General features: G+C 34.2%; 1 protein-coding gene and 1 long non-coding RNA gene across 2 annotated transcripts in view; one reads left to right on the top strand and one right to left on the bottom strand.

Annotated features, from left to right (window-relative positions):
* Nucleotides 1–9,068, top strand: part of LOC125386327 — a 71,481-nt gene extending 62,413 nt beyond the window's left edge. Inside the window, exon 3 of the long non-coding RNA XR_007226374.1 lies at nucleotides 5,448–9,068. This is a non-coding gene — a long non-coding RNA (uncharacterized LOC125386327). The remainder of the gene's footprint in view (nucleotides 1–5,447) is intronic.
* The window catches only part of LOC100646390 (zwei Ig domain protein zig-8), a 460,535-nt gene that overhangs the window by 25,535 nt on the left and 422,367 nt on the right, over nucleotides 1–12,633 (bottom strand). The window contains exon 6 of the mRNA XM_012316538.3: nucleotides 12,469–12,566. Coding sequence (XP_012171928.1) covers nucleotides 12,469–12,566 — 98 coding nt within the window. The remainder of the gene's footprint in view (nucleotides 1–12,468; nucleotides 12,567–12,633) is intronic.

The raw sequence follows: 12,633 nt of genomic DNA, 5'->3' as shown, positions 1-12,633 counted from the left end.
TTTCCCTATCACGTATTGTTCTTTCCACCTACTTAGCGGTTTGCCTCTTTCTGCCCCTGTCACTTTCAATCTTTATCTTCCTAGTTACATTAGATTCGGTCGTAATTGCACGTATAACATTTTAAATTACTAAATCTTAGGTTAGTGTCGCACATGAAACGGCCGATTTAAAAATCTTGAAAATTACAAAACTTTTTTATCAACACTTTCTTATGTAACTTTTTATGTAGTTTTTTATGTAAGTGCATCAATTCCTTGGCCAAACAATGAAACCTTCGCTCCACTTACTAATTCAACTAACAAACAATCGTATCCGATTCAATGAAAGGCATATAATCCATCCGACATACCATAAGCTAAACAGAGTCACGTTATTCGATTACGTAATCGATAAAGAACAGGAGAAGAAGAATAGAAGAAGAAACGGGCCAATAAGACAAAAGTAGGAATATGTATTTATACAGTGTCGTTAGAATTTTCTTGCGAAGAAAGGAAATTTCTAGTAAGCCTGTGGAAAGAAGCTGATATTGTCGGCTGATAAAAAGAAGCCGGATTCACGAGTCTTTCGGCCTAATACGATCGAGATTCTAGCTGATGCAAGGGCCTTCCGCGCAGACTTAGCCACAGAGCGGAAGTGCGAGCGCTACGCGTTTACGTTACTTTCCTGTAGCTACGTGCCCGGCTTGCCGCTTGTCTACTTGGTCCTGATTTGATTTCGATACCCAACCGCGATCCCGTGGGAATTCGCCGTTTCCTCGCCGTGGAAAATCAGCCAGGGAAGAAGTTTCCCCGACTAGCCTTCGAATTACGAAAGCGCTCTCTGTGCTTTCCGCGTGTCTCGACGGAATCGCCTGATCGAATATCAGAATCTTCCTTTTTTTTCTTCGTTCCTATTGTTTCTTTCGACTAAGATGGCTGGGATATTAGTTTCCGTTACTCTTTCCTTATTTAGTTCACGTTGGATGCTGAATTTTACAAATAGCGGGATTCAACTTTGCTGCCTTCTTTCATCCCCTTTTAACCGAATTGTATTTCTTTATTCGTATGGGAATGATTGGTTGGTTACGGAGTGATTAACTGATTACATAAAGATGTTGATACCGTAACTTAACAGTATTAAGGTACTAGACTCTGTAGAAAAATGATATGATAGTGTCATTAAAAATGTTAATTTTCAATTATATTACAATTTTTTCTCTCTTGCTCTCTTTCTCTAATATACAATTGAAGTATTCGTTTAGCATCCAATTTTACTATTCGCTGATGCTACAAGTTGCGCTATTAAGGTTCAGCATTAAATCACATTATTGGTTCTCAATTTCAAATCACGTTAGTCGATTGCACTGCCCCGATTGTGTAATAGTATCAGTTGGCTGCATTACTACTGAGTTGTACTACTGAATTTCATTAGCAATGGCATTTTGCACTATAATTAAACCATTATTAGCAAGAAGTAATGTAAAATAAAATAATGGCAATTATCTCACTGATTGATTTTTCGTTTAACGTTCGAAATAAAAAAGATAATGGAATGCTTTTATTGAATGTTTTCGACGTGACATTGTTATTTTAAAAAGATCGATATTTTACTTAATTTTCTGCAAAGTTATTGCAGGAAAATAACCAGAATATTATTACTAATTTTTATTCCATTAATTATTTTTACTTTCAGTTCCTAGCAAGTTAATTTCATTTCTGCTTCTATTAACAATTAATATTATTTAAGCAAAAAGATCATATAATACATTTGATACGTTTACCTGAAATTTATTTGTTATTTATTTCAGGTTTACGCGTATGACTTGTCTGTATTTTATGGTTCTACCATAAAAATCGATTTGTTTACGTCAATAATGTGCACATTAATTTCACTTTCGTTTATTTCAGATTTCAAGATATTTATTTCATTTTCCTTTAGTTTAGATTTCAAGTTATTTGTTTCATTTTCGTTTCATTTCGATGGATATTTTGTCGATTTCCCACGGGGTTCTATTTCAATCTATGAGATCAATCACAAAAATAATAGAAGAGCGTTCGATGATACATCTTATTTAAGATAAAGTAACAAAGCAAATAAGAAATAAAATAAAGAATTCGTTTAAATAATCGCTTGAATGAAAGTCTATTTCGATAGTGTCCGATCCATTCTGATAATATTTATTTATATTATATACTATGTTACATTCAATATTATATTTTTGTGAAATGTTCGATATTTCAAGACTTCGACAGATGAGGAACACAGTTGGCATTCGAATCAGAGTTCTGGTGTAGGTTGAGAACGTTGATGGATACGGAATCGTCATGTCAGCGTTGAACGTGTGTCGTGTTCGATAGGTCACTTCGTGACGGTAATCTGTTGCATTTTACTGCCGTGCAATAAAATACCTTCCATGCATCCTGTTTTACACACCGTCCAGCTGGTTGTAATGTCAAACGTACAGCGAGAAACTTTCGAGTACTGCCGCTATTTTAGTATTCTTCGAACGAATCGGCCTGGATTTATGCGAGGAGGACGAGTTATTGAAATTTTCTGATAATGTCATGTGGAACAGTGCAATGAAATTCAAGATTTCATTACGAAAAATGTAGATTGGAAGGAGAGGGAATAGACACTTCTTGCAAAAGATTCAATTACAGATTATTAAATTACTTAATTAAAATGTAGAATAATTTTTCTTTTTATTGCAAGCAGAATAATAACTGAGGCAGACCGTTTATCAATCTATTGAATCTAAAAGATTAACCATTTAGAATTTAGTTACGAGGGAAGTTTGGTAAACTGCAAAAATGTGGAAAAATTTGGAATTTTGCATAAATGTAGTTCGCGTGATGCTAATAACAATGTGATGCGATATGAAAAGTTAAGATTTCTTTGTGGTGGTATTTTCACTCTTACGATCGCTTTTCAGCTGGAAAAAGGAATTGTTCTGCTATTAGCGTTACATAAACTACACTTGTGCGAAGTTACGAATATTTTTGTATTTTCGAGCTGCCGAACTTCCTCTGTTAGAACAACTCGATATCAAAATTTCCAAAAAAATTAGAAAAATAAAACTTTCCGTTTTTGAGTTCAAATTTTATTTTTTTCATTTCCACTCGTTGATAAAAGGGTCAGTGCCCTTTATACAAATTTCCAGCAACGTTGCTGTTTGTTGTTCTAATATTAATTAAATGAAATTTAATATGTTAATTTTCCATTACTGATTTTCCAGCTTCTAAATTCTATCCCCACGTCATATTTCATTTCCATAATTAGTTATAGTTTAATCACGTATTAACATATTGCAAACTATATTAAATGTAATATAATATAAAATAAATTATAATACAGAATAACCAGACGGGGAACAAAAGTTCGTTTAGTTATTAAAAGCTTTTCAAAAAATACTATTCGAGTAACAAGTTGTACCTTTAATGAGTAGAATATTGGCAGCACAGAGTAACATAATGTAGATAGCTACGAGTTTGTAAACTTAGAGCAAGATTTTTATATTTGTTACACGACGTTCAAACATTACAATTCAGTTAAGGTAATAATCAACAAAATCTACAGAAATAAAAACTACGTATAAAAATCAAAGTGACATATAAAATAATCTTTTAGAGTTTCAGCATTTTGCAGTACCGTGTCAAAAATTCCAGAACAGCGATACTTTCAACTTTAAACTCTATTCAAAATTGTTAAAATTTTCGTCCTGCTTATCGCTTGTTCCAATAATTTTCCTCTTCATTATCTTTCCATTAACACCATTGGTTCTTCTTTTCTGCGTAACGGACAGCACAGTTTCAATACTGAGGTACTATCTAAAGTTACGTTGCTAGTTTCCATAAATGCAAGAGCTTCAGCATGTTTCAAGCATCGGAATGCATCGTAGTAGACACTGGATACTCGCAAGTTCCATACATACGCAACGTATCGAATTACCAAGTATTTTCGAGGCTTTCGAGAAATACCTTCGACTGTGCTGTGTTCGATTATCATAGAAATACGCGCTGGAAAATCGTATCCAACGTCAGTGTGCATCCTTTACAAACGCACCTGAATCGCGCATAATATCCGCTGAATATATTTACATTTATTATTCCATTTGTTTCTGCTTCTTGTTACTACCTTTGATAGACAGGATCGAAAAGGTAGACAAATAAAATCTTCATTTCGGTTTGGTAGAACAAGCGTTTAGTCCTTGTTTCTATGATACGATGTTTGTCCTTTTTTTTTAATTTTTTCGTCGATCTATCCGAAAAGTAGTAAATAAAATTATATTTATAAAAGTATCTTTTTTAAACGATTTTTTAGTGAAAAGTAATAAATAAGGTTATTGTTCAATAAGTATTCCTTTTTTAATGATCGTTTTGATTTGTAGAAATGTGCATGAAACTGCATGATAAGTAACAATATAATTTTGGACATATCTCTTCTATTTCTTGAAATAACCCGCTCTTTATCCTATACAACATACAGTCAATCACAGACTTCAATTGTATAAAAATGACGACTTTTCATACGATTTTGAATTTTTGGGAATAACAGATGATTACCAAAATCCTTTTTTGAGATTATTCTTGAAAAAAAGTCGTTTCTCAGACTACCGTCGAATAATATTTCAACAAATTTGTTCGAGAAATCGAAAATAAATCATGAAATTCAGAACTATTTAGAAATATATTTTCTAAAAATAAAAGAAGATTGTTTGTGCTAAATTTATTTATTTATACATATAATGGAGTAAAAGAGTTGTGTCTATACATTGAACAGAAAAAGAAGAAAATACGACAGTCATTGAGGTACAGACCATAAGCTATGGATTGCAAAAACTAACTTTTGGATTTTTTGCCTCTCTGTTTGTTCGTCTGTTTATACTCGCATCACGTAAAAACTACTGAACGAATTTTGATGGGTTTTTTCTGTTATATCTACAGCTTATAGCGCAGGAAAAAATAGGCTGTTTCATTTTGATCCCTTTTGTGCAAGCTGCGAAATAGCCTGGCATCACTGGATGTACGCGCTTCCATGTTTCGTAGAGACAAGCAACGATGATTATTGTTTACGTCATGTTTGTTCTGAAATCGAACCTTTTCGTAATTTAATATTTTTTACTATGAAGAGTAACCTCTGAAACTGTTGTTATAAAAATATGCAAGTATCTCATTCATAAAAATCCATCTGCCCAAAAATTGGTTTTGTCTGCAAATCGTAATTGTTTTCTCCTTAAAAATTGTATAAAAAAGAATACTAATAGTCCACGCGGACGAAGTGAAAGCTAGTAATTTAAAAAATCTATTACATCTCAATAACCTAGGAACTTGGAGTAAAATCTTCGATCAATATCGTTTGATAAATATCATTTAATTAGTATCATTAATATGAAAGCGGAAATAGCTTGTAAAACTTAAAATCTTTCCAGAGATATAAAACTCAAGATTATAGGTTTTTTTAATTACAGAAATTTTCATGGAGCTCGCGATACTAGTTCACGCGCCAAAGACCAAATCAAGTTCAAGATCATCCTCGACAGCTTTAATCACGTTCATTCCCATGTGTGAAGTAAGTAGGGGGATGCTCACGGAATCAGCTCTAACGTCGCCGGAAGTGGCTTGCAAGAGCGAAGAGGAGGGCGGTAAGGCATAAGGAAGTGGTTGTAGCTGATAGCAGGGAACGCTATGCCAATATGCGGCCCATCCGAGGGGTTAAAGGTTACCAGCCGGATATCTGAGTGACTTGCAAGGTTGCAGCCTTCGCGATCGCTGCTAATCTCGTTACCCTTCAGACGGTTCACGTCCTCACCTCCGCCCTCGTTTTCCACTCACTCATCAGGTAGCTAGCTCGTGAAGCTGCTGCCTCGATAATTTTCCTTCGGCTCGATTGGCTGCTCAATTGATGATAAACTTACGCGATCTTAAATTTCGTGTTCGCCTTTGCTTTCTAATAGCTTCGTCAGGATGACTTGATAAGAACTTTGAAACGACTCCGTGACTGTGATTGCCTCGATATTTTCTTCTTTCTGTGGCTTTACGATTTCTAAACGAGTGTAATTCCCTTTATAGAAAAATTTGGCAAGCTTCATTTACTGTGACGATCATAAAGCGCTTATGGTGTAACTATCTTACAAGGACTACTGGATTCAAAGGAGAAAAATTTCACTGGACTAAATTAATAAAAACACGAAATCCCATCGTTCATAAAAACTTGCTTTGTAAACACCGCTTGTGTCGGGTGAACACATTGCACAGATTTTCCATTGCGATGCATTATACTTTTAGATCAAACGATTATCAACTACTTGTCCGGGAAAACTTTTCCGATTCAACACTTTTTTTTACCAAGTATGGTAAAGTACAAAGCAAAAATATCTGACAATCGTCTCGTTTTTTATAGGAATTTTATTAATAAACGTCAATGAAAAGCTTCGACGACACAAAATACCTTTCTAATCAACCTTCGTGAAGGTTTCACAGAACACTGCAGTCCGAACACCAAAAAAAAAACGAGCAAAAGAAACTGCAATCGAGGGAACGTATCGTGGCAGCCTTCAATCACGGATCCATCAGCTATTCATGGTGAACTGCTCTCGGTCGATCATCGCTTAAAAACAAACCAATCTTACGGTTTATCTTGAAACCGAGCAAAATAGGTCAAATGAGAACTATAAAATGGTATGGCATAAAGACGAAATAGAGGGAGAAAAGGAAGAATTTCTTGTGACCTTTTTTTTCTGATCTCAACATCCTACACTATGTCATTCTAAAATACTTGTAGTCTAATTAATCTGTCAAATACAGTTGATCGTATGGGACCACGAGATCGCAGTAATGTCAAAGAGCTCGTCAAACCTCCCTGGCAACGTCCAATCAATGGCGTCGAGGCTTGCAAAACCATAGAGGAAAATGTACAAAGAAAACATGTCACGAAATGTCCCTTCCTATATACGCCTTTATCGTGCAACTTTTTTTACCATGTTCGTGCCTTTCTTTGTTAAATAAGCAGAAGATACGAATAACGAAAATCGAAAAGAATGAGCGTAATTGACGGAATTGTATTCGTCATTTGGTCTTCGCAGAAAGTAGAATTTTTTGTACGGTTTGCTTATATTTGGTATCCACAGTGGATATACAGAAAGTATTTGTACATTTTCTGTTTATTTTATGAAGCGTTCTTTTATCAGATTTCACATTTTATTTTTATAGCGGTAAACTTTCGTAGTTATATGAAAGTACTAGCAAATGATATCATATCGTTTATGTAGTATTAATAGCTACAGCAATTAGGAAATAAGATTTGTTAATTTAAGAAAACCTTAAAATTTCTAATTCGAAGTTTCTAGTTTGCCATTTCATATTAATTCCTTCCTATTAAAATGCTTCAAATAAACAATGCTTTGCAAACTTTCTGACCAAATTGGTTGGTGTACGAATACTTTGCATAGCCAAAGCATACTATTATGCGTCTACATTTAATTCTATGCGACAAACTTAATTTACGCACCAACCGTGCCTCGTGCAGCTTAACTTTAAATAACCCGATGAGAACTGGTGTATTATACATGGTGAAGTTATCGGTACAGTCAACTACAGTGTAAATTTGCAGGAAGTAAAAAATAAATATAACTATTTCGAATCTAGAACGATACCATAATTATAAGCAATTCTTATAAAATTATTCTTATAATTCGTTAATTATTAAAATTATTTTAAAATTTATTAAATTATTCTTTTAATTTTATTCTTAAAATTATTCTTATAATTCGTTATAAAAATTTGTGCCATTCAAATAATTCATATTTTGATGTTGAACTTCAAGATTGATGAATTCTATTGAAACGCAGATAAAAAGTATATAGATTAAGATATCATTTGAAAATATTTCATTAAAGTAATTCAAACAAAAAATGATTTGAAGGTTTTTCACTGAAATGTTGGAAAACAAAGATTGGAATCATTTGACGTAAATTTTACGGAAGTACACTTTTATGTTTCAAAACTATGTTTTATGATTTCATTAATGGCTTTATATTTCCTGAAGAATTTTCCATTAACTAAGTGGTTATTACTATAACTGCCTTTTGACCATTATCTCGTCCCCTTTTCAGCAAAATTGCAATTTTGAGAGTAGCATTTTATTTATTGGCTATTTCTGTTTTTACTGAAGATATTTCCGTATTTTTTACGATAAAGTCAACCTTTTTCCTAATTAAGTTTTAAATTTTACGCGAGTTATTTATTAAAGTTAATAAAATAAATAAAATAAAATACATGGAGTTATATTATAATTTTTTACAATTTTAAAATTTTTCAAGCGATTAGTCAACAACTTTCGTTCATTATATATATATTTGCATTATATATATACATATCAATTTGTTTCCAAATATTACATATAAGGTGTAATCTGAGACAAATATTGCTTTTGTTCATTTGCAACGCAGACATGAATGTTCCACATCGATAAATAAAAGTACCGTGTAATTTAATTTAGCTTAATGTATTCTATAACTCGGAGATTTATAGCGGTAATATCTCCTTAATCAATGCCGGTAAAGTCTAACACAGATATTGCGTTAAAATCGATGCCCTAATCTTCGCTGAGATTCACAACGAATCATGTAGAATCCGGTTTCCCGGAAGGCTAAATCCCATTAGTCCCGTAGTCTAATTTCCATGTGGTTCCCGACGTTAATTCCAATTTGCATAGCCGTTTACGCAAAAGACGCATGACATAAAGTGTATTAAAATCGATCGGAGAAAAAATATTATCTAAATTGGTACTAAGCTTCATGTAGAATATTAAACGATACATTACACAAATATTCTTCTGTACGTAATTATTTCACATTAATAAATGTGATTAGCAAAAAATGGAAACAAAGTCCTTACGTATTTTTCCACGCTGAACTCCAATTTGTAATCTGATCTTCTTCGTTACTCATAGCTTTCTCGATTTTATGTGATTCCACTGTTTCCTTAATAATTCCGACACATTTGCACGCATCTCCATTATTTAATATCGAAAATAAATATTAGGTTGTCCGAAAAGTATCTTTCGTTTTATAAGGAAATAATAGACGGAAAATGTTTTTTGTTTTATATTAGTTTATTGAATTATGCACAAACATAATAATAGAAATATAACGAAATGGATCATACCTGACTTAATAAAATAATATAAAACAGAAATTGTTGTTCATCTACTATCACCTTATGAAACGAAAGAAACTTTTCGGACAAACTAATACATAGTATTTTTTTCACGTAATAGTATCTATTAAACTCTAGATTCTACATAGTAGGAGTATCAAGATCATTTCTACGCGTTTCCCCGACATTTTCACCGAGGAATGGAGCAACAACATTTTTCTTCCACCTAACTCGTTTCCGGCAAAGTTTCGGGCGTTAACATTTCGCGTATTCGTACTTGTGCACGTAGTTAAACACTCGCTTATCGTCGACGTTCAACTAGCACGCGGTAAAATGTATACACGAGACGATATGAATGCAGTTTGTACCGTGTGTTGTCCCGAGACTCGAGAGGTACACGTTAACAGGATACACAAATGTGTTGGCGCGCAACGGGCAAAGGCAACCAAGACAGTTTCATAATTCTACGATCAGTTTGTTCAATTAATAATATGTTATTAACCATTGTCAAAGGGCTCATTTGCGAAAGTTAATGGATCTGCCTATAATTTCGCGCTGAAACGACAAATGACAAGCTTTCCGATATGTTTGCAACTTTGCTCCAGTGACAGTTCCTTTCTCGTTGACAAATTAATAGGACTTCAGCGTGATTTCCAAATACCATATTATCCGATAATCCGTACGTGATGCGTACTGTACAATGAAATTTAAGTGGATGGAAATTTTAGAAAGAATTTCTACTTGTGAGATTTTCGATTAATTTACAAAGAAGTATTCGACTATAGCCCATCAAGTATTTTCCAATCAAGCATATTCATATCAGACTCTATGTGTCTCATTTTCATGGTATCAAATTTTTATAGCCATGTGAAAATATTAGGTTGTCCGAAAAGTTTCTTTCGCTTTATAAGGAAATAATAGACGCACAATGTTTTTTGTTTTATATTAGTTTATTGAATTATGCGCGAACATAATAATAGGAATAGTACCAAATAGATCATACCTAATTCAATCAAATAATATAAAACAGAAATTGTTATTCATTTATTATCATCTTATGAAACGAAAGAAATTTTTCGGACAACCTAATACTAGCAAGTAATATGAAATTTAATATCAGATTCAATTAAGCAGAAACATGTAAATGCTATCGTAAATACAATGATACATAAATATTTATTGTAGCTACTGCATATGGATAGCATTTATTTATTTTGAGGTAGATTAATGGAATGGAACCGATTGCAAAAACGACCGGAATTAAAAAAATGGTCGCGTCACAACGTTTCTCCTATGTTACGATCAACAATTACATACATCGAAACCAAGTACCAAGGTGATAATATCGGTAATCGGTGCGCAACATCAAACACAGCGTCATAGGACATGGATTGACGAAAATCGAAACTGATCCCGTTCGGGCATATCGCATAATCAAACCACGGCCAATTGTTCGCCATTCCGTAATAACCGGCATATTCATCGAAATAACAATCTCGCATTGGCGGAAAGTTTCGTGGAAACTCGAGCTCGTTTGCTACATTTTCGACAGGAATCCGTGGACGTTTCGAGCGTTCAACGATGAAACGAGGCGACACCGATTCAAGTGATGGAGGCGCGACGTACAACAGTCAACGAGCCGATCACGTTTATCGATCGTTGATATCGATCGATCAGTCGTCGTCTCGAATTTCGCGGGCTGTTTGTAATTAAAAGGTTTCCCCCTGTTGGAACAACGCGAAATTAACGAGCTGTCGGGTTAATTAACTCGCAGCACGTTCTACCGATGATTATTGGATCCATAACCATCCGAGAACTTCGTTACGTTCGAATTTTCTGCCTGCATTTTTTATCCATTTTTTCAACTTTCGTGAAATGCTGACCATGTTTCGTAATTCTGTATTTACGGTTTTGCTTTCTGTACTTAGTGAATTCCTTCGCCGTGTTATTGGAAAGTAGACGAGAATTTTGATAGAATTTCGAAGAATCTTTTAATAATAAATTTTCAACGCTTTCATTTTTTTCGCCTTGCACAACATGAAAGGCTGTTATATCTTTCTTCTGGCAATTTTTGTCCCTTACAGTTTTCTAGATAGCTTATCTCACCATCTTCTCGTAAAACGTTTCATTTTCAGTATTCCTCGATTTTTCCAGATAGTGCGAACGACCCACCTGAAGCTACCAAAAAATTTGAAACTCTCGTAACTAGACGAAATTGAACTTTTCTTCCTTCGTTTCCCACTGCCTGCGTTCGTTCTTACGCGGCTCATAAATGAGACGTTCAAATTTCAGAAGATCGCTTCGGAAAACGGTCCGTCGGCCTTTATAGGCTACTAAAAACCTTGAGAAGCAGTAAAAAGGTTGTCGAAGAACAGCGTCTTTTCGTTCCATGGATTCTTCGGGAATCGTATGGGCATTTTCGATGGATGCTTGAAACGGGATAGAAAGAAACATGAAATATGCTTATAATATAGTTATTATGGACTTTCTGCAGCACATTTTCTTTGGAATTCCTCGAACTTCATGGATGGATACTACGTGTTCCGTATCGTAAAAATAAAGCGGCACTCAACACGCTTATTCTGGCTAAACTCTGAAATATTTATTGTATATAAAGTTTATGTATATATATACACAACTTGGAATAAAAAATAATAAAATTCAAATATGTATAACACATGTATGTTTTTGTTCTATAACATCTGTGGCGGCATAACATAATGTCATCAAAGCATAAGGCCGGCATGCCTAATGTGCCATCGATATCCCTACGGTCCTTCCGTCGAATATTCGGAAGAACGCGTACGCGCCAAGGGTTCGGACGTTTAACGAACGCGTGCATAGTGGGGATATCGAGCAACAACAAAAGAAAAGAATCTGTCCAAAGATTCATTCGGTTTTGAACAGCGAAGTGCGAAGGGTCAAGTGTAACAGCAAAGCAAACATAGTCGAAAAGCGAAGATTGTTGACTGTTGATCGTTGATTGTTAAATAAATTATATTGTTGAACATCGAGAGTATTTCTTGGGCACCTTACATCTAACACCACTTCACATATAACAGTATTTCCAAAATTACTATTTACAATACTACTATTTACACGTTCTGCTCAAAAATTTTATTCAACAGGTTCTTTTGCATTTGGAGTGAAATAAGTATATTAAAACGATAGCTTTACATACAATGATAACCTACTGTAGAATCATGGGTGAGCTTTGTTAGAATGTTACACGGTACAATTGTGATCGATATATAATCCATATATAATCACGTCAGTGAATAAAATTTACCGTATTAAGAGCAATATGTTAAGCAATTTATATACGAAACTCACCATTAATAACGTGCACGTTGACGCTGGCCCTCTCTGCCACAGTGGGCACGCAACTGTAGTTCCCAGAGTCGCTTGGTTTTGCATGGATGATCCTCAATCTGTAATAGAATGAAAAACCAACATTCGTCTCAAGCAAAATATTGCTCTCTATTATTCATTAAGCGC

This window comes from Bombus terrestris, chromosome 14 (assembly GCF_910591885.1).
Source record: "Bombus terrestris chromosome 14, iyBomTerr1.2, whole genome shotgun sequence".
Lineage (NCBI taxonomy): Eukaryota > Metazoa > Arthropoda > Insecta > Hymenoptera > Apidae > Bombus > Bombus terrestris.
This window is presented reverse-complemented; position numbering and strand designations above follow the sequence as displayed.